This window comes from Leiobunum rupestre, chromosome 3 (assembly GCF_980474605.1).
Source record: "Leiobunum rupestre chromosome 3, qqLeiRupe1.1.hap1, whole genome shotgun sequence".
In the NCBI taxonomy this organism is placed as follows: Eukaryota; Metazoa; Arthropoda; class Arachnida; order Opiliones; family Sclerosomatidae; genus Leiobunum; species Leiobunum rupestre.
Genome location: NC_143386.1, coordinates 50,805,686 through 50,829,115, shown reverse-complemented (window position 1 = coordinate 50,829,115; position 23,430 = coordinate 50,805,686). Strand labels below are relative to the sequence as shown.

Genomic DNA, 23,430 nt, shown 5'->3' with positions numbered 1-23,430 from the left:
GGGAAAAATTATCAGTGGAATATTTCTTATATCATTTGGTAGGTTAATTAACGTTTAATTATCGCCAACTTTACATTAATTTCAATGGGGGCAGGGAAACACTTTTAACCAAGTTACGCGCGAGCTCGCCACGAGAGGCGCTGCACGTCAATCGCTCGGTCCCTATAGTTATACAAAACGTTTGCATATAAGAGAAAAATCTTTACGAGTAAAGAAACAGTCTACCATGTTTAAAAACTACATTAAACTCGATCTAGGACGCGTGCAGGGGGCCGTGACTCGATTGACGTGGGCCAATCAAATGCGGGTTCTTAAGGTGACGTAATATAAAATCAAATTATTATTTTCAGTAACTCAAACTAGATGGCAACGAGTCGTTGCCGTAGTCACTTTTGAATCGTGATTGGCTGATAATGACGAAACGAATGTAATTGGCCCATTTTGTATTTATACGGAATCATTCTATGTTATAAGATTTCTATGGTAATGACTTTATAGAAAGGCTAATTTGTATTTTTATCGAACCTTATTATTTATACCTTTCATTAAATTAGACTAGCAAAAACGATCTAGAATTTATATAACCCAGTTAGGAAAGAAGTTCTCTGCTGTTTTGATAACGGTAAAATAAATAAACTTAATTTGGTAATTGGATATAAAGGCACTTCATGTGTATGGACTTCAGTAAATCCACAAAGAAAACACTCCGTTCAGATTCATTGTTTCCTGTATTGACTCGCCAACGTTTTTTGTTGCAAAAAAATTGTAAACATTATAGTTTTATAAGCTATTACACATTAGTATTGTTAGATGTCGCAACATTAAACTCGATAAAATGATTCAATTTGAAGTCTAGACGTAGTGAGCCAATATAAGGCGCTTTGAAAGTATTAAGAAATAAATAAATGACAAGAACCATAGTTTGCGTACAAAACTATATTTTCAAGTTTAGCGAATTGTGCATCACTAACACCTACTTCACTTTCGGAAATTAATATTTTCCGCAAACGATAGAGGCCTCGCTATGGGAATTCCATTTTCAAGTAGTTGGGGGCACCCGAAGATTCTTTAAAAATAGTATTCTATCTAGGAATATCCAATTATGGTAATAAAGAATCCGACTAATTGTGTTAAAATAATTCTAGGACAACTAAAAAATTGTAATTTTCCACCTTCGCTAGTAAGATATATTTTTGATAAGCAATTAAATTCGTAATATGGAACCGATTTTGATTCGTGGGAGTGTTTGGCCTAACTGTATATTGAAGGGATAATTTAGAAAACGAGGATAAAATTTAAAAACCAAGGCGTTATATTGGCCAATGAAAACCTTAAAACTATATAATTTTAATATAAAAATTATTCTATAAAAAGAATACAACCATTAGATTGCCGTTGTTTAGTTTATCAAATTATTTGTGAATACAAAAAACCAGGGACGTACCCCCCCAAAGCTTTGTAGAGTTGGCAAATAGAGGTGGACTTGGCAAAATGAAAATTATGAAACATGTTAGTTATTTAAAAAAAAACTACTAAATCGATTGTAAACGATGTTGCAAAAAAACATTTAGAATTTCCCAGCAATAACCTCTCTAAAGTCATTAACTATGTTTGAGATTTCTATGTAGTTGCTTCTCCTTATGTATAACTTACAAGACCTGATTTCTATGCTAGGCAGCTAGTGTGTCGGAACATAGCCGCCTATGGTCGGAACTTTAGTTCAGCCTTGAGCCTTGTGGTAAAAGCTTTATAAATAGTCAATTTTCCTACAGCATCTTATAAAATTCAAAGGCAGATAGACGCGTGATAGAGAATATCGGTTGTTCGTTATTATTTCAGTGTTAATTTTCTACGTTAAGTTTGGAAATGTGTGTAAAATTTGTAAAAATACCTAGTTTTAATTTCTATAGGCGATTTTACAGTTTTTTTTACTTAGGGTAAATGAGGTAAGTCGTGAATATTATAGTGATATTCTTTAGGAAAGTGAAAATTTTACAAGCCACTATTCCTAAAGTTGCGTTAATATTTCAGTAATAAGTGTTTGAAATGTTTGTGTTATATTTGGGTATGAATAATTCCAGTTATTCAAAGCAGTTCAGTTAATCAACAACTAGTATTCGTCAGGATAATATGTATATATTTTATACTTCAGCGGGATACACGACGAGAAAATAGTAATCGGGTTTGATGGGATTTTTAAATTACTGTAGCATCGTTCAATCTCTTTTTTCTTCTTCGTGTATCTCGCTTTATATATAAAGAGAGTACGCAAATGCCGAGCCGTTTTCGCCATTAAATTAGCCTTTGCAGTTTTCATAGAGCCACGTAGTGGCAAATGTGAGAAGCTCATGAACTGCTGGATTTTCGTCTGCTAAGCAGACGATTTTTCAATAAAGCGTCTGCTTAGCAGACGAAAATCCAGCAGTTTATTAGCTTCTCGCATTTGCCACTACGTGGCTCTATGTAAATTGAAAAGGCTAATTGGGAATAGTACCGCTAGAATGACATAGGCGCGGTAGTCTTGGTTTCGCGAAACAAATTCTTAAATTTCGAAAGGCGCACTCAGCCGTCAACTCTATCATTATACGGGTGGCGCCATCTATAACTTTCAAAGTACATTAGTACTATTAATTCAATTGTATAGTATATAGTTCCCGCCGCTAACAGCGGATGGCGCCACCTATTAAAATTTTAATAAAACATTTAAATTTAAATGTACCGTTACAATCCAAACTTAGACGACTTGACAAACTTTGTTTTTTACTTGGCAAATTTATTTTATCTCCGTCCAACAAACGTACTATCTTCGGTACGCCCCTGCAAAAAACTATGTAAAGGCGAAACGAAACGCCCTCTTTAAAAGAGGATACAAGAACAAAAAAAGTAAATAAAATAGAGTTAACTAATGGACTGGTCAAACACACCCACGAAATATAATTCATCAAATAAATGGGGGTAGTGCAAATATTGGGTTTAAAGAAAAATTCGTAAAAGAAAAAGTCCGCGGAAGGGGTAAGCACTAAGCAGGGTGTTTTAGAGAAGTCTGGCACAAATTTACAGACGTGTTCTTTGTTTCCTTTTACTTAGCATTGGTTTTCGATAAAAAAAAACAAAATTAGTATCAAACGTGCGTTATTAAAATGTAAAAAGTAAGCCACGTGTAGAAATACCTTATATCAATAACAAGGTGTTTCTTAGTGACGACCCCGATTAAAAAAGGGAATGAATGAATTTCGTTTTTTTATTCTTCTAACGCCATAACTAAATACAAATTTATCACATTGTGAGGCGTTTTAGAACGTATCAAAATCATCTCGGTGTTTTTTCCGCATGCTAGTACACCGAATGAAGTTGGATTTTGAAATTAATTGTCTCATTAAATAGTCACCCACAAAAAAATGTTTTAAGTCTACCTGTTTAGTGTAGAGCACATGTTATATTCTTTTAAGACGGGTACGAGGTTAAAATTTGCAAAAAAAATCTAACTTTTGATACTAGTGATAGTTTTATTACTTTTACTTTAAAAACAAAATGCTAAGTAAAAAGAAACAAGTCCAAGGAATAATAGCTACTGCACATTTGCGCGTTTTTCGACGTTTTGGAGGCCTATTTCTGACGGCCAATTTCTGGGATACGGTTATTTAGGAAAATGTTTCTTAGGACCCTTTTCACTAAATGTTACCAAAGAATACGCCTGTCAATTTGTGCCAGACTAGTCTTAAACATCCGGTATATTAGTTATAAGGCTGACCTGAATTTAGACTATGGGTGTGATATAAAATAGACAATTGTATTTAGAGACATTTATTTCTAATGAGGGCTATAAGTCGCATGCTGACTTGGCCCTCTTACTGCAAAAATATGTAACAAATTTAAAATAAAATTATTTGATTTGATTTGATTTGATAAACTAGTTCGTCACGTGGTTTCCACGAAAAAACAATGTCTAATGATTGTCTCAGTTTCATAAATTTAAATTCAAACTGAAGCAGGATATCCAGCTGAAACGTCACTATTTTGGCCTTATGCACCATAATAAAACTTTTAACATTGCTATTAGCCATGTGTCTCCCTTCTTAAACATATAAAAAATAATATTATTATTTAATTATTACCATGTCAAATAAAATTCTGGCGGAGATAACCGGCATAACCAGAAGTTGAGATATAGGTACTGACTTAAGAAAAAAAGGGGGGTTGCTTTTTTAGTCCATCAAATATTTAATTATTTTAATGGATTAATTAATTTTAGTTCTCTTTTACAGATTTATATTATAAAAAACATTATAATATACAGGGTCTTTTTTTTTTGCTCGGAAAAGTGTTTTTTTTAAAAAACTATTTATAGTACCGATTTCAAATTTGGAAGGTCAATTCTCTATACCGGGGGACATCAGTTTGAGAAATTTGAGCGTTTTCGGTAATGTTTTTCACCAATTTTGAAAAATTATTTTTCGACCACTAGGTGCGAGATAAAAAATTTCTATTATAAAGTTGTAGGCCGTCATCGAAAACCCTTAAAAATTGTTCACTCGACGAAAAACAACTTATTTATCAGTGAAAATTCGAGCTTGAAAAATTTACAAGTTGGTGAAGCCAAACTACGATTGTTTGAAACGATAATTGAAAAGGGAACAAGTCTAATACAAACGTAGTAGAGTTTTCACACTTGAAAAAATGTACACGTTTGGTTTTTAAATGCAGATATTTTATTCACATAAATTTTTACAAAACATTTTCAATAATATCACCATTGGCTGCAACACAGGTTTGTGCGCGGACAATTAAGTTCTCAAACGCTTTCTCTACCATTTCTGGTGTGACGTCTCGGCAAGCACTGATTATTCGTCTAATGAGTTCCTCCCTAGTTTCAATGGGCGTGGCGTATACCTTTGCTTTAACGAATCCCCAGAGAAAATAATCCAGCGGTGTTAGGTCAGGTGACCTTGCTGGCCAATGCACTGGACCCTTTCTCCCTATCCACCTTTCAGGAAACTCGTTGTTGAGGTGCTCAGTTACTTGCCGGGAAAAATGCGGAGGGGCGCCATCTTGCTGAAACCACAACTGACGTCTTTCAGCCAATGGAAGGTCGTCGATTGCGTCACTCAGTTCGTTCTGTAGAAAATGTAAATACCTTTGGCCGTTGAGGTTCGTCGGCAGGAAAAAGGGACCAATCAAACGGTTTCCAACAAGTCCAACCCAAACATTGACCCGTTCAAATTGAACCTGGTGATGATATTCAAAACCCCAATGTGGGTTGATGTCAGACCAAAGATGGCTGTTTTGATGATTAAAGGGCCCATCTCTAGAAAATGACGCTTCGTCGGAGAACAAAACATGGCGCAAAAATTGTCTATCTTCTTGGACAGCATTTAGTAACCAGTTGCTAAATTCATAACGTCTTTGATGGTCTCCGTCAATTAGTCCTTGGTGGAGCGTAGCTCTGTATGGGTGATAGCGATTCTTACGAAGAATTTTCCACACACGATTTGCAGAACAACCCAAATCAGCAGCGGCGTTAGCGCAACTGTGACGAGGATATGCCACAAAGTACGCGAGTACATTGTTCTCGAAGTCTAAATCCGGTTGACCCAATCCGCGAAACCTAGGTTGCAAGTTACCAAATTGATTGAAATCGTGAATTGCTCGTCTTACTGTATTTACAGATGGTGCTCCATTTGGATGTCTTTCTGCGAAGATTACAGTCACTCTTCTAAGGTTTTGCGCTGCTTCTCCATAGTAAATGGCAACTATCTCGGTACGCTCAGATACTGAATAACGAGGCATTGTTCGAAATATTATCAACCACTGATAATATCTCCCAAAGTTTTCCTTTAAATACCCAATGCATGTTTTGGATTGACCTATAGCCTCGTGTTTTTTAAATCCGGTCGTTTTTTTAACCAAAGTTTCAACTGGATTAGGTAATTCGGTTTCAATTATCGTTTCAAACAATCGTAATTTGGCTTCACCAACTTGTAAATTTTTCAAGCTCGAATTTTCACTGCTAAATAAATTGTTTTTCGTCGAGTGAACAATTTTTAAGGGTTTTCGATGACGGCCTACAACTTTATAATAGAAATTTTTTATCTCGCACCTAGTGGTCGAAAAATAATTTTTCAAAATTGGTGAAAAACATTACCGAAAACGCTCAAATTTCTCAAACTGATGTCCCCCGGTATAGAGAATTGACCTTCCAAATTTGAAATCGGTACTATAAATAGTTTTTGAAAACAAAAACACTTTTCCGAGCAAAAAAAAGACCCTGTATATATAATGGGTTTGCTATTATAATAATTACATCGAATTAAAAATTTTCAATATAATTTATAAATTAAATGGACTAGTTATTCTAATAATACAGCCAAATATAAACTTTCAAATACTTTAAACTTAGTTTTATTTTCATTTTTTATAATATAGTTATTACAAATATTTTAATAGTTATTATTTTGCTTATATATTTTTTTTATATAATATAATATAATATAATATAATATAATGCAATGCAATGTAATGTATTGCAATATATATATAATTTTTATAATATAAAATATTGTTATAATATTTAAATCATATTTATTATTTTCTATATTTTATAATTTAAATGGATTTGTAATAAGAAAACAACCAAATATAAATTATTAATATATGGTATAATTTTAATGGATAAACTAATTTTATGTTTATTTTCCATTATGATTATATAAAATAATATTATTTTATAAAAATCATTATTATAATATTTATTTATATCACTATTAATTCGGTGTGCGCGTTGTGCATCTGTATTTTATTTTTATATTGTGTTTAATTGTCTCTGGAAGTGAAGAGAAGCACATTGTGAAAAAATAAATGAAAAGAGACTTAAAACGGTTTTAAAATTCACAATTTATTTATTTAGAAAATCCAACGTTTCGGAGGAACTGTTCCTCCTTCAGGGATTCACCGCGCTTTCACCATTTCCTCCAATTCTTCTTTCCTCTCCTCCGAATTAAAATTAGTTAAATCCACAGCTTTAAATCATTCTTTTTCGGAATCCCAAATAAATCACATAATAAAAATATCCAAAAAATTATCTAATACCGTCAGTTTCCAAACAACTCTAGCCCCTGTAGTTTCAGAACGTAAAAATCTTTCATCCCAGCATGTATCCCCTTTTATCCTGGCTTCTCTCAAAAAAATCTTAAATCAGTAGGTCTCGATCCTATTTATCTCCCACCACCCAAATTGTCAGCTTTATTATGTAATAACAAAGAACCAACTGCCCTCCTCGACAAGGCCATCATTTATAAAATCTCCTGTGAATGTGGTGATTATTACATTGGGCAATGCCGTCGCCCATTTCATCAAAGACTTAAAGAGCACAAAAATATAAACAACCCGTACAATAATTCTCCCCTTAGCGAACACCTTCGTGTTTTTGCAATAATGCTAGGTGGGACTCAAAATTACATAAAACTCATTTTAATGTACGCGAATCCATCGAAATTTAAAAAAAAAATAAATCCGCACAATGTTTAAACTGTGACGATGGTCCCTTTAACTTATCCACGTTTTCTCCACTTTTTAAATGTTTTTATGGTCCTCACCCTCTCCCACTCAACAAACCAATTCCTCCTCTCGCAGAATCCCCCATTCCGACAATAGTAGCCTCGCGCGCGAACGAAGATATCGAGCCCGTTGCTCATATAACCCTTCGACGGTCGACTCGCCTTCGAGAAAAAACGCTCGCGGCTAAAGAACAGTAGCCTCTATATGTATAAAGCGCATAAATATTTTTTCGTCCCAAAATTTTTACCATTATACTGTCAGACTTGTAAAAATCCCTGAAGAAGGAGGAACAGTTCCTCCGAAACGTTGGATTTTCTAAATAAATAAATTGTGAATTTTAAAACCGTTTTAAGTCTCTTTTCATTTAATTGTCTCTGGTTGTTTAACGTCATTATTATTAGTTTGGTCCACCGTCAGAAAATCACAGATTCGTTGGTTTCACTTTACGAATTTTATATACCTTTATGTTTTTCAATTGCCAGATAATTTGTTTTATGTTTATTTCTTTTGTGGTGTATTACGTGTTTCATTTAACTTGGCCCACCGTTATAACACGTTTGACTCTATTGTCCTACGTTACTTAGTGTTATCTTTTTATATTGACTATAGAGTAGTATCGCTCTGTAGCTTTGGGCTATGACCGCCATTTTGAGGGCAGTTTTTTTATCTATACGAAAAAACATGGGTGACGTCGACATACGTCACGCCGATATTACTCTATTCATTTATCAAAACATTTTTGCCGTCTCATCGTGTACGAGCGGCTAATTCTCCGACCGGTTCGAAGAGTTTTTTATGTTGCAGAGACGAGCATGCGCAGCGTTTATTTTCGAATTTTCTAGCGCCTACATGTAGCACCGTTTTTACGAAAATACTATTAACCCAAGGTATGTATGCGTGTGTAGAATTGTTTCTCTTTTTCTCGTCCTAATTATTCTTTCGAACGCCAACTCATCATCTTTCAGTGGCGTACCCGGGAGGGGGGGGGGGAGTATATATATTGATATTAGCACGCACCTTTCAAGTTTGAACGCCCAAATTTTCCACATTCGTTCTCATGTCCATTAGAAAGCGACTCACGTTATTTCATCAATGGCGCACCTGGGAGGGAGGTGCACAGTATTCTAGAGACCCCAAATTTTGGAATAAATTCCTCGAAAGATAATATGAAAATATTTTTACATCCATTTCCGTCGGTAGCTTTTTGATATTCCTTCACGGAAGCTACTTCCACCACCAGGGATCACAGCGCTTCCGTCTTACATTATAATAATTCGTGTAGTGTAGTGAAGCGTAATATTTAAAAATATTTCCATATTATCTTTAGTGGATTTTCTTCCCAAATTTGGGGTCTCTGTAACACTGTGGGGTGGGCGGTAAAGTTATTTTTATCTCGCACCTTTAAAGAGATAAAGCCAACTCAGATTAATTTAAAATTTTGTTCTCTGGCTTACACGTTATGTAGGGCCGTACATGGGGGGGGGCGCCAGCGGATGCTCAGCGCCCCCAAATGAGTACTTGAGCATCCCCAATCCGACTGACCCAAAAAAAATCGATTGCTCAATTACCGAAAGATATGATCTAAAATATTTGTATATTAATCAAAAAGGAAAATTACTTTTACTAGCGAGCTGGTATCATTAAATATTTGAAACCATTTTACTAAAGTTTATGAAAATTGCTTTCGCGCGTCTCACTGCACCAGAAAAGCATTTCAATTGTAGAAATATTGATCCAGCTTATCAAAAATGTTTTGACGGATATTTTAGGGCTACAACCGGATTAGTATATTTACCAATTTCATAGGTGGGGAGATAAAAATTACTCAAGGTATTGGCACCCCCAAAAAGAATTTGAGCGCCCCCGAGTTTTGGCGGCTGTGTACGGGTCTGACGTTATGATAGATTTTTAAGTCCTGAATCAGAATATATATACATATTAGCACTTTAAATTAGTATTTAGTTTTATATTTTTATGTAAAATAATGGTATTTCAATAGCCGCGCAAAACTTCACAGATTGTTGACGTCATGAGTTTGGTCGATTTCGGCACGCTCGAGCGGCGGGGAATTTCCTGTAGTCTTTTTCTACTATCGCGTAGAGGATTAATTTTAGCGCGTTTCTTCTCGCGGACCACGCGGCTCGAGATTCTCGATTCACGACTTCACGAGCCGGCTACGTGGAAAAATATTATTTTCAAAGTAGAAATTGAAGAATAAGAGAAAGGGGTGCCCCGCCGGTGATTGAGAATTTCATTCTCAATCACCGGAAGGACACAAAGCTGTAGCTTGGCTCCCGCCGTTCACCCCCGCCTCTCCCGTTCCTCCCGCCGTTCACCCGCGCCTTTCCTCCTTTAATCACCAGAATTTCTAATCACCAGATTCTCCCGTTCACGGGATACTTTATCTCTCGTTCACCAGCTCCTTTCCCCCATTGCTTTCACCCCTTCTAATCACCAGTTGCTTTCCCCCATCCCCATTCTCCAGAATTAGTTTTCCTCGTGCAGATATCTGGAGATTAGATTTTTACCCGTTTGCTTATCGCTTCCGACCCCATTTAATTTCTAGGATATAAGCAATAATAACAAGTTATTTTCAATTTAATTAATTTTTTATTTTATTTTAGAACTTTGTTTACATGTTAGTAGGTACTATCAGATATTCCATTAGATGGTTATCTTGTGCATTACACAATGAAAACAAATTAAAGTAGCTAAGTTTACAGGTTAATTGATTATCTACGAGTAAATTAGTAAAATCTTGTAGTACTTCCGAGGGTGATTTAAAACAGCCAAAATAAGATTTTACTTGATGGTACGAATTAAATTGATCTGGGTACAAAAATAAACCCTCGAAAGGTTTTCCATATAATAATTCGTGAATTTTTTTAAGGTTTTTAAAAATAGCTAAGTACATGCATTCGATAACATTTTTATGTTCGTTTAAAAGATTTATTTGAAACCGAATAAAATCAATTTTTTTTTTTGGAACTCACCGATTTCGCGAGCTCCCAGATCCAGAACATGACCGTAGGCAGAGTTCAATTTGATGTTGTTGCTCGTGGCGACGACGGATACGTTGTTGTCGTGATAGTCTGTGATGTTGTGGGTTAGAGACGATGCTCCGGTTTGCGTAGCGGCGAAAAGCTCTCCCCAAAGAGAGAATAGATTGGTGAAAGCTTCGGAGGTCAGGAACAGAATATTTTCGTTCGATTTTTTGAAGAAGAGAACTTGTAATTTTGATCCGTCGAAACCAAAAGAAATGTAGACTGATCCTCCTAACGTGATTTTTATGTTGATACGTCTTTCTTGGGCCCTGCGTTTGGATACGGTATGCGTCTCGGCTATAGAAAATGAAAATGTTAAGCCTTTGTCTATTGAAATAGTAATAGTATTAATAAAATAATGCTTACCAATAGATCGTTTTTCCATGTTTACGGTAGATGACGAGAGCAAAGCCGATGCACTTCTTTTCAGTTCAGCGTCTCAGAGAGAAATGACGCATGGGAGATTAATCAGTTCCTATCTTGTTGAGATTAATTCATCACGTGATCTAAACTTCAAATAACCCTCAAATTCTATCGGCTGTCTCTCTGAGATAACAGTTCTAGACACTCGAAATTAAACCGTCCCGTGCTCGAAACTGCCTCTAATTATTCCCATTGACGTCACATATTAATCCACTTGGAAGAAAAAAAAACCCATTGTAGTTTCCTCTCGAGAGCTTGTGATGCAATCATATCCTAGAAAACAAAACAATTAATAGAAATTAACATAAAATTAGTATACTTTTAATACCATTTTGTGAACTACAGTGAAAAAAGTTACAATTTTACGGTAGAAACGTTTTCAAAATACCACAAAATGAACTCAAATAAGAAAATTGTAATTAAAATAATCACTACGGCTATAATTTTAGAAGGTTGTTTCAGGACGGTGATTATAGCAGATGTTTGTACTTCAGTGTCCATATCGGAAATGAAGTTAAATGGAATATTTTGCGTAAATAAGTATAAATTTTAGCATAACCCTAATATATTCTCGAGAACTGAACAAGTTCTTTGGGAATAAGAGATAAGCTTACTATCTTCCCCTAGGCCCTATATAAGGGGGGTGCCTGAACCGGGGGAACGTCACTCTATTGTTGTTCTTTGTGCGTCTAGTACCAGGATTTTTGAAGCGCGCTCTCTCTCTCTCTCTACGTAAGTTTATTTTGATTTTTTATCGTAATTTTTTGAATAAGGTTTAAGTAAATTGGCATTAAAATGAAAGGTGTACAATACCCAGAAATTAATTTAGTTGATACCCCGGAAATGATTATAATCGACTCCCCTGAATTGATTGATATAACTGATAACGAGCTCCCGGAAGTACCCATAGTAACTTTACCCGATTCTCCAGAAATGGAAATAATAGATTTAACTGATACCCAAGACCCTACCCTTTCCTTAACTACAGTAACTGATTCGCAATTGGAACGTTTAAAAGAAATGACAATGGTACGAGATTATCTTAGAGAATATCAACTAACTCATCAAATCTGTTCGCCCCCTATCGTTAATTTACCTTCACCCCTTTTAAGACCTAGTTCTATTCCACCTGACGAAGTACGTTTTTCGCCCTCGTATACGCCTATGGATGCTCCCTCACCCTTTCTAGAATCAGATGACACATGCCACTCTTTATCTTTGGAAGATAATTTTATCATGTCGTCCCTCAGTACGGACAGCATTCAGCGCTTAGCTGAGAACGTACAAGTTGCCCGACGGGACGCTGAGGAACTTGCAGCCGCAGCCGCAAGGGCCGCTGAAATGTTCGAGGAAGCTAAAGCGTTGTTAGCTGCTCGTACGGCTAGTAGTAGTAGTAGGCCACCTCATAATATTTCCCCTCAGCGTAATAATGACCCTATAGCGGTCGTAGGCCCCTCACGAGCTCCGCAGTATTCACCTCCATCGTCTCAGACTGCTGAGAAAAACGCGAACCCCGAGAACGCAAATTTGGCTGCCCCCACTTCGTCTCCTCCTCCTCAAGTTGGAGGTGGGCTGGTTGACGTTCCAATAACGCCTCCGTCCTTTCCTAATTTACCAGGTTCTGTTAAAATATTGAATAATAATATCCAAAATTTCCCAAATTTTGGACTAATGGGACGGACTTTAAATGTCCGGTTAGAAAATAATATAGAAAATGGTATTTATATATTGATGGAAACCCTATTGGAGGACTGTTTGCCTTCAGATATGGTTTCGGTTTCATTCGTGAACGTCACTAACCCCGGTTTTCAAATTAACGTCAGTTTCCGGCGTCGGGACCAATTAGACTTGCAATGGTTGATGACGTATATCGATGAAAAAAGCTATAGATCCGAGAACGATGGTAGTTTTTTTGAAGGAATAGTTACGGTTACGTTTAATCGAGTCAGATTACCGCAAGGAGGAACTAGACCAGTTGGGTTAGGGATTTCCCTTGAAAAAGAGTTTTCTTTTTATAAACATTGCACCATAACGATAAATAACCAGGATAAAATTTGTTTAGCACGCGCTCTTGTAGTAGCCATAGCTCATAGAGAATACATGGATAATAAAAATGATGGAGAACTTAAAAGAAAATATACTACTATTAAAGAGAGTGTAGAGGAAAAAATATTGAAACGCTATTACAGACCCGCGAAGCTAGGACCCTTTTGGCATATTCTGCATTAACAGACGAAGAATGCGCTGGTCCGGACGTTTTAACTCGGTTCCAAGAAATCTTGCCCGAATACAGTTTTATCGTTTTTCGATTACGCGATCCCGTACCCTTAGTTATTTTCGGCGACGTCGAAGAAGAGAGGGAACTAGAAGGACCTCTCCGCAAACGTCTTTATCTTCTAAATATTGACACACATTTCAACGTAATTACTAACCCCAAACCCCTTTTCGCGTTTAATTACTTTTGCGAAAAATGTTTAGTAGGTTTTAATCATCTCGCTGACCATAAATGCCTTCTTTTCTGTCACGCTTGTTGTAGAAAACAAGATTGCAGGAAGGACGTAGATAAAATAACTTGCCAAACATGTTTAAGAGTTTTCCCTAATCAAAATTGTTACGATTACCATTTATCAGGACCCGAGCCCTTATGTAATAAAATTTACGTTTGTAATCTTTGCGGAAAATTTATCAGTATGTTTAAGCGTAAGGCAGTACACGTTTGCGGAGAGACCTATTGTCTTTCGTGTAGTGAGTTTAACCCCGCAGGTCATCTATGTTACATGCAACCTTTAAAGACCGACCGTAAAGATTCTGCCGATAAAACTACTCGTTCTCGAATAAATAGCAATAATAAACGGGTCCACGACTCCGACAATGAACAATCACCACCAACTAAGAGAAGTACTCCAAAAACGGAAGTCTTTGTTTTTTATGACTTGGAATGTAAACAAACAAATCGTACTGACGCCAATGCTTTGATTCACGAACCAATTTTATGCGTCTCGCAAAAAGCGTGTAAATTCTGTTTCGAAGAAAAAGATAGTCAGTACGCATGCGCTAAATGCGGTAGTGGTCCTCGGGAGAAAATATTTCTCTCAAAAGACCCCGTCGGCGACTTTCTAGAGTATCTTCGTACGCTTAACAGAGTGGCTGATAAGATAATATGTATTGCCCATAACGCTAAAGGTTACGACGCGCAATTTATAGTACGTAAAATGATCGATTTAAAGTGGACCCCTAAAGTCTTGACAGACGGGACCAAATTCATGAATGTACAGTATAAAAAATTAAAATTCTTAGATTCCTTAAATTTTATGCCCTTTGCCCTTTCTCAATTCGTTTCCACATTTGGTTTAGATAATAATTTAAATAAGGGACATTTCCCGCATTTACTGTTTAATACCGTAGACCATGAATTTGACCCAGCCCGTTCGAACGAAACCAATTACGTACTACATAATGACATGCCTCCGATGGACGCGTACGACCCTAATCGTTTAAGCGGTAAGGCCTACGATGAATTTATCCAGTGGTATAACGATTCCCGGTCCGAAGCTTGCGGAAATTCGGACCCCAACTTTAATTATTTTGATTATAAAAGAGATTTAATCCGGTACTGTCGCCAGGACGTAAACATTCTTTTGCAAGGCTGTTTATCATATCGTTCTATTTTCATGGATAAATTCGAAATAGACCCGTTCTTAACTGCGATAACGATTGCGGGAGTATGCAGTTTTATCTTTAGGAAACACTTTTTACAGTCCGATACGATTGGTGTAGTGCCCCCTTTCGGCTATCGTATGAACTGCAACCAGAGTTTTGTAGCGATCGAATGGCTTAAATGGATGTCTCACTTACGAGGGAAGGAAATTCAGTCTGCTTTTAATGGATTTGAACCTAGAATTCTTAACATTAACGTGGACGGACTTCAATATCACGGATGTTATTTTCACGGGTGTAAAAAGTGTTTTCCTATCAATAGAAACTTAGCGTTATACGGCGACCACACTCAGACCCATAATTCGCGATACGCGTCAACCATTGCTACCACTATCCGCTTGAAACAATTGGGATACACGGTCCATGAAAAATGGGGATGTACCTTCAAAGCTGAGAGGAGTACTAACCCCGCCATCAACGCATATCTTTCTACCGAAAATTTAAAATTAAAAATTAAAGAGCCAATCCGCCCCCGCGAAGCCTTTTTCGGAGGACGTACGTCAGCCTTGAAATTACATCACAAGTGTAAAGAGGGGGAGGAAATTAAATACATTGATATTTGTTACTCTATCCGTGGTGTAACAAGTATTGCAAGTTACCCGTGGGACACCCTAAAATACATGTAAAAGCTCCTTTCCCTGACATTTCTACCGTAAACGGATTAATAAAAGCCACAATGTTACCGCCTCAAGCTCTCTACCATCCCGTTTTACCCCAAAGAATAGGATCGAAACTAGTGTTTGCCAACTGCCAAAAATGTTGTGAGTCTCGAAACCAGCAGGATTGTCCCCACGAAGACTCAGAGCGACAAATAACTGGTACTTGGGTTGCAGACGAGGTACAGTTGGCAATCGAAATGGGTTACAAGGTTATTTCTATTCACGAAATTTGGGAATACGAGGTAGTAAAATACGACCCGATATCGAAAGAGGGCGGTCTTTTCTCCGAGTACGTCAACGCGTTTCTTAAACTCAAACAGGAATCCAGCGGCTTACCCGCGGGAATAGAGACCGATGAAGAGATTAAGAAATACGTTGACGAATATTACGAAAAGGAAGGAGTAAAACTTGATCCTACCAATATTAAAAAGAACCCTGGTCTTCGTACCATCGCGAAGCTTTGTCTTAACTCTTTTTGGGGTCGTTTTGGTTTAAACCCTCGCAAAGACCAATCGGCTATTATTAGCGATCCCAAAAAGTTTTTCGATTTATTCTTAGACCCAGACATAGAAGTTAAATCGGTTATTCCCTTAAGTCAAACGCATTGCGTGATCAAGTGGGCGTTTTTGAAAGATATTGATCTTGTTTACCCAAACACGAACGTAGTAATTGCAGCCTATACGACCGCAATGGCTAGGATCAAGTTATACTCTTATTTAAGGAGATTAGGCCAGCTTACGTATTATTATGATACGGACAGTTGCTTTTATCTAAAAGAACGTAATGGGATAGAGATTGAGACGGGCAACTATCTCGGAGACATGACCGATGAGTTGGCAAAGTACGGAAAAGGCTCGTACATCCAAGAATTGGCAACAAGTGGCGCAAAAAATTACGCCTTTAAAGTACTGAACCCTACTACCGGTAAAGTCTCCTACGAAATGAAAGTCAAAGGGTTCCGTATAAATCAAGGCATTAAAGATTTGGTTAATATGGACACGCTTAAAAGATTAATAGGTGTCGACGGAGAAACGAACGAGCCAGTAACCGTACCCCAGCCGAGGCAGATTTTGCGTCTACCCGATCATACGGTCGTTTCCGTCGACCGTACTAAAATCTATAGACCCGTCGTAGACAAGGTACGGTTACTGGACGACTTCACTACGGTACCCTACGGCTATAAAGCGAATCTAATTGCTCCTGAGGACGGGGACGTAGAGCCCTCCAATCGCTAATTCTCGTTTAAAATTAGTCTCACCACTCTAAAGTGAATATAGGTTTCAGTCTTACGACTCTAAAGTAAATATAGTCTTGCGACTCTAATGTGAATATCAAACCTATACGGGGGTAAGGGAGGCAATAGGTTATTCGATTATATTTTTCCTCCGCTGAAGAGTCCCATAAATTTAACCGAATTTTAATTTACATTTTCATTTGTACGCTAGTACTCGAAGGGAGATAACCATGCAATTTATTCATCCGTTTAATTGCGTAACGGCAGGCCCGAGTCAGAGTGGCAAAAGCTATTTAATTGAATCTATAATTAATCACGAAGAGGAAATGTTTGTTCCGGGTTTCAAAGAAATACATTGGTATTACGGAGAATGGCAAGCTCTATACGATAAAATGAAGCACAGGGTAGTTTTTAAAGAAGGATTGCCTGTTTTATCTGATTATGACGGAAAAGATCCTATATTATTAGTTATCGACGACCAGATGAGCGAGAGTAAAGGTCAAATTGGTGATTTATTCGTGAAAGGCACCCATCACCGTTCTCTAAGCGTTATTTTTATTACACAGAACTTATTCCATCAATCAAAAGATAGCAGATCCATTTCCCTGAATTCGCATTACATAATTTTATTGAAAAGCCCCCGAGACCGTCAGCAAGTGGCTTATCTCGCTAGACAAATGTTCCCTGATAAGTGGCGTTTTGTAGTTGACGCTTACGAAGACGCGACTTCGAGACCTCACGGTTACCTAGTATTCAATTTAACTCAAACTTGTCCCGAAGATCAAAGAGTCTTGACTAATATTTTACCGGGAGAAACGTGCTACGCTTATCTCCCTAAATAAATAAATAGAACTTACATTTCGTAACTTCAATCAGTTATGAATCATGTCTCGTAGAGTACGTATCGAGAGAGACGCTCTCCGATATCTCGGTCGTTGCAAACCCGTTCAAAGAAAAGCCATTTTAGCTAAAGCCGACAAATCCCTCATAGACGCTATCAGTGAATGTATTCATAACACTTTAATTGGTAACGTAAAACTATCAAATACCCAAAAAACCAGGTTATCTTGTCATAAAAATACCCTTCGAAAACTAGCTAGTAAGCGGGTAGCTTGGAAAAGTAAAAAGAAATTGTTAGTTCAGTCTGGGGGCGGATTTTTCTCGTTTCTTCTACCCGTCGTTTCAACCCTTCTTGGTTCTATATTCGGTAGTAAACAATGAAACACGCCAGAAAAATGATTCTCGTCCCTAGCGGCGTTTTAAAGCCAGACCCGTTCCCGCACCCCCTCGCTCTGACAGTCTCTGAATTAGACGTTAAGATGGACCAAATATTAAATATGAGAGATTTAGACGACGCCTCGAAATGGATTTTATACGAACAAGCTTTAATGAGACACGGAAATCTACGTAAGCAAGCCTCGGCTCCTAAAGAAATCGAAATTGCCCCCGCATTCGACTCGCTAAGTAGGGACTGGATAGACGATTTGCCTTTGATATATTACCAAAAAGCGCAAAGCATGGTGGATCAGTTGGAAACTGTACCCGAAAGAATACGGTGGGATGAAAACGGGGAGCTCGTAATAAACGGTCGACCTATTAAAGGTTCCAATATTAGCGAAATTACCAAAGCGTATTTAAATCCTAAAACCCACCCAAAACCTATCGGATATTTCGCGTTTATTTCCAATTTAACCCAATTTAACTCTTCACCGGCGATCCAAGGCTTTCCCTCCCCGCTAGCTCCGAGAACCCGACAACGACGTTCTCCCGTTAAGCGCGAGTATCCGGTTCCTCAAAGTGGGCGTGCGCGCAGGACAGATAAGCTCCGCCCCACTCGTAGCCTTGACCGAGATCACTCCACGTCTGACTCTTCTCTTCACTCTTATAAACAAACAAGGAGTCGCGCGCAAAAGTCTAAAGTATGGGCGAAGCTATTTTAGAAAAAATATATTTTAACCCGAAGCATCCGGCTTCTTTCGGAGGCGCTGAAAGGTTATTCCAGTCCGTAAAGTCTCACGGCTTAAGTAGGGAAACTGTAGAAAAATGGTTAAGAGGAATCGACGCTTTTACGATGCATAGGCCGAAATATAAAAAGTTTCAACGAAATAAAATAGTAATTAGTAATATAAGGGAACAATACCAGGCTGATATTAACGATATGCGCTCGTTAGAGGCAGATAATGACGGATACAAATACATTTTAACAATTATAGACTGTTTTAGTAGAAAAGCGTGGGGGTTACCTCTTAAAACTAAATCGGGGAAAGAGGTTTTGAAAAATATAAAAATTGTTTTTAAAGACGGAATTCCAGATAAATTTCAATCGGACAAGGGCACGGAATTTAGGAATAAAGAAGTACAAGGATATTTCAAAAAGAATAAAGTTAAATTTTTTAGTACCGAAAATGACGAAATAAAAGCCTCTATCGTAGAAAGGTTTAATAGAACGTTAAAAACAAAAATGTATAGATATTTTACCCATCACTCCACAAATAGATATTTGGAAGTCTTACAGGACTTGGTCGAAGCGTACAATTCCTCTTATCATAGCTCAATTAAAATGGCCCCTAATGACGTTTCGGAAAATAACGTATTACGTGTGTACAATAATATCTACTCTAAATATTATGCCGAGAAACTGAAAATGAAACCGCAATTCCAAGTAGGGGATTTGGTTAGAATAAATACAACTAAAATGATATTTCAAAAGGGTTTCGAAGCTAATTATACCGAAGAAATATTTAAAGTCGTAGCTATAGTTAAAAGACATCCCCCCGTTTATAAAATAAAAGACTTAGCAGAAACCGATATAAAAGGGACGTTCTATTTTCGAGAGCTTCAAAAGGTCAGTGCGCCTCGTTCGTTCAAGTTAAACAAGATTTTACGTCAGAGAACTAAAAACGGAGTAAAACAATTGTACGTTAGTTGGCTAGGATATCCTCCATCGTTTAATAGTTGGGTTAATCAAGATGACGTCTGGGATTTACATAACTCTTCCTAGTAATACTAGAGATAAGAATAAGAATAATTCAGAAAATACTCTAGCCTCGTATTCTACAACGTTGGCCAAACCCATTAGTTTACGCGGAGATTGGGAAATTGCTCTGGTAGAAATTATTTATCCTTTATCTTTTTATAACGTAAGCGAGCCAATGGGATGTGGAATAGAAATTAAGGAATTACTATCGAAACCTCCAGCCCACATAGTAGATTACAAATATACCTACGACTTCCGCGAGATACCTCAGGGCTACTACAAAAATCCTCATGAACTTTTGGCCGTACTTAATGAAAGTATTAAAAGTTTGAACCTTGATTTAAAGGAAAGCGCTAATTCAGAGTTCGATAATGATTCATTAGGAAAATTTGAATATAGTTTAGAAAGTGGACACGTACAATACACTTCCTATAGTAAACATTATTATCAACTCGAGTTAACGCCAAAGTTGAGGAAAATTTTAGGATTTAGAGATAATGTTACTGATATTTCACCTAAGGTAGCATTCAGATCAGATTCCCCTATGCAATTAAACTTATTCATCCCCGATCTTATGTTCGTGTATTCCGATTTGGTAGGAAATGAAATGGTTGGGGATACATTAGCCCCCCTTTTGCGAACAATTGTTGTAGACCAAAACGCCCCCAATGGATCAACCGTTTCAAAAACTTTCGATTCTCCGCATTACCTTAAACTGAGTAGAAATTATTTTGACTGTATCGACATTAATATAAGAACTAGTTTAGGTGAATTCGTGCCATTTCAGTTTGGTTCAGTCACGTGTAAAGTACATTTACGACGAGCTCAGTAAAAAAAAATGGCTTATCAGTACGTCGATAGAAATTGTCCCTACATGCAATATTATTTAAATCAGGCGGGGGGCGGAGTAGATTTACCTTATTTCTCTGGGTTTGCGGGACAAAAAGGACACGGAATTGGTAGATTTTTTTCTGGGCTAGCTAGGTTTGTATTCCCATTCCTAAAACAGTCTGCCAAATACGTGGGAAAAAGGGCCCTTTCTACAGGAAAGAAAGTACTCGGAGACGTCTTGCAAGGTCAGGACTTAAAAACGTCAGCCAATAAACGAATGACAGAAACTGTGGACGAAATGGCAGCGCAAGAAGGTTCGGGTCGTCGCAAGAGAAGAAAAACTACTAAGAAAGCATTGAAGAAGAAGAAAAAGGGTGCAGTTAAACGCCGCAAGTTCATGCGTACGGTTCGCGATATTTTTGCTCTCTAAAAATGGAGGTACTTAAAAGCGAATTAAATATTTTCAACGAACTACCAACTCAACTCAGCGTTGAAAAGGGTCAAACGGTATGGTGTAAGCCAATTTCATCTATCGACAGCAGTTCTATCATCGAATTCGTGGTACCGGGTACGGGAGACTCTTACACAGATTTGGCAATGACAATGATATATTGTAAAGTAAAAATCGTCAAAACCAACGGTGACAACTTGGATGCCGGGTCTAACGTTTCGCTCGTGAACAATTCTCTGCATTCGCTATTCAAACAATGCGAAGTGAAACTCAATGATACGACGGTTTCACCATCGGCCTCAAATTACCCCTATAGGGCCTATATCGAAACCTTGCTCAACTTTGGGTACGATGCAAAAAACACTCACCTTGCGACATCTGGATGGTACGATGACACGGCTGGAAGTATGGATCTGATAACAAACGCCGGATTCATAAAACGTCAGGTTCTAGCTGCTGAATCAAAAGAAATTGAACTTTACGGGAACATTTTTTGTGACATTTTTAATTTCAACAAATATTTAATTAATGGCGTACAACTTAAGGTTTCACTCACTAGATATAGCGATAATTTTACCCTTTTTAGCGACACTGTCGACGCGTATAAAGTCGAATTTATAGACGCTGCTCTAATTGTACGTAAAGTTAAAATTATGCCTAAAATTTTATTAGCCCATCAGCAAGGATTATTACGTAGCAATGCCAAATATCCCTTTACTCGTACTGAAATTAAAGTTAAAACATTAGCTAGTTCTATTCAGAACGATAGTTTTGACAATATATTCTTAGGTCCGATGCCCAACAGAGTCATTATTGGTTCAGCCACCAACAAAGCGTATAAGGGCTCCGTTAAGTCTAATCCTTATAATTTTGAAAATTTCGACCTAAATTATCTGGCTCTATACGTTGATAACGAACAAATCCCTTCGAAAGCGTTGACCCCTAATTTTAATAGTAAACAATTTACGCTAGCCTATCATTCGCTATTCTCGGGATCTGGGATACTCTACCAAGACGAGGGAAATCACATCGCGTTGGCTCACTTTCCTCTAGGCTTTGCCCTATATGCTTTTGATTTAACCCCCGACAATTCGGCCAGTGACGTCACGTTTTGGAACCCCGTAAAGAGAGGGCAACTACGTTTAGATTTAGGATTTGGTACCCCTTTAAAAGATTCTACGGTCGTTATCGTGTACGCTGAATTTCAATCTTGTTTACAGATAGATAAAAATAGTAACATTATTCGAGACTACTAAAATGACTACGACAAACGTGGACTTATCTCAGGCACTGTATAAAACACCGAACTTTTTAGGTGTTTTTTCTTCAGATAATTTAAAACCCATGGTGAAATATCCGCAATCGCTTATCATTAATTTTGATAAAAGGGGAGAAACAGGTTCTCATTGGATTTGCGTCTACGTCGATGGCCGAAAACGGGGATTCTATTTTGATTCAATGGGGCTTCCCCCATTTTTACCCACAATCAGAAAATATTTAAATTCAATGTGTAAGACGTGGACATTTAGCAAAAGACGATTGCAAGGACTAACTAGTAACGTTTGCGGCGAATATTGCGTAATGTATATTTTGCATAGAACTAAAGGACAGAGTACAAAAACGTACTACCAAAAGTTTTCCAAAAATTGGGAAAAAAACGACAGCAAGATATTTTTATCTTTCGCAAATCATGCTAGAAAAATCATCACATCGAATTTAGCGAATCCATTAGCTAGAGAGAGAGGTATGGTGACTGACTGGAAAAAATCCGGTTCCAGAGGATAAAACAATATATTCCCACGCTATCTGGTATCTTTTAGAGATATGACCCGACCTCTCTCGAAAACATGCGCGCGCTTCTATGAGCGCCAAACCATTTACTTTCGAATAAAATAAACCATCCAAAAACAAAAAAATTAAAATAGAATCAGAAAGTATTGGTAAACTAGTTAGGACAACGTGGGTGGTTTACGCAATCTAGCATGAAAACAAAACAAAACATTGGTAGAAATATATTATTGCATTATTCCTGTACGTTCTATTTAAAGTACTTTCTAAAAGTCATTGAAATCTGTTACCGTCTTGAACCATTGAAATATGTTTTCTACCCGTCATTAACAAAATATCTTTAGTACACGCAAAATAAGATTGGTGAAAAAAACATTGCCTTAGATAATTTAACAGGGATTTAGTTAGCTTTGGGTCTTGTAATGATAAAAAAGATTGAAATTTGACTCTGCCATTTTATTTAATAATATAAACTCATGTACGCGAAAAAAACAATTGTAAACAATTTTTCCTATGTAACTTTTTTCACTCTTAATAAATACTTTAAAAACGTAACAAAAAAAGACTCTTTATTGAAAATCGCTTACCCTTTTTTTCCAGAATTTCGTTAAGTCAACCAGTCCGATGCAAGAACGTACTACAATGCGGACTCTTATCTGTAAATTTGTTAGACTTTGCACGAACCTAAACCATCTTCTCGTGACGTACGCTAAGAGGAAGATGGTGGAAATTCCCAGTCTCACGAAATTAAT

The 23,430-nt window shown here is 37.2% G+C and overlaps 1 protein-coding gene across 1 annotated transcript; it reads right to left on the bottom strand.

Annotated features, from left to right (window-relative positions):
* Positions 1–10,277: 10,277 nt before the first annotated feature.
* Positions 10,278–11,162, bottom strand: LOC149952517 (uncharacterized). The gene is made up of 2 exons (XM_090170186.1): positions 10,965–11,162; positions 10,278–10,895 (listed from the first exon to the last, which is right to left on the bottom strand). The coding sequence occupies exons 1-2, from the start codon at positions 10,981–10,983 to the stop codon at positions 10,504–10,506; spliced, it is 411 nt and encodes a 136-aa protein (XP_090026312.1). The 5' UTR covers positions 10,984–11,162; the 3' UTR covers positions 10,278–10,503.
* Positions 11,163–23,430: the final 12,268 nt, after the last annotated feature.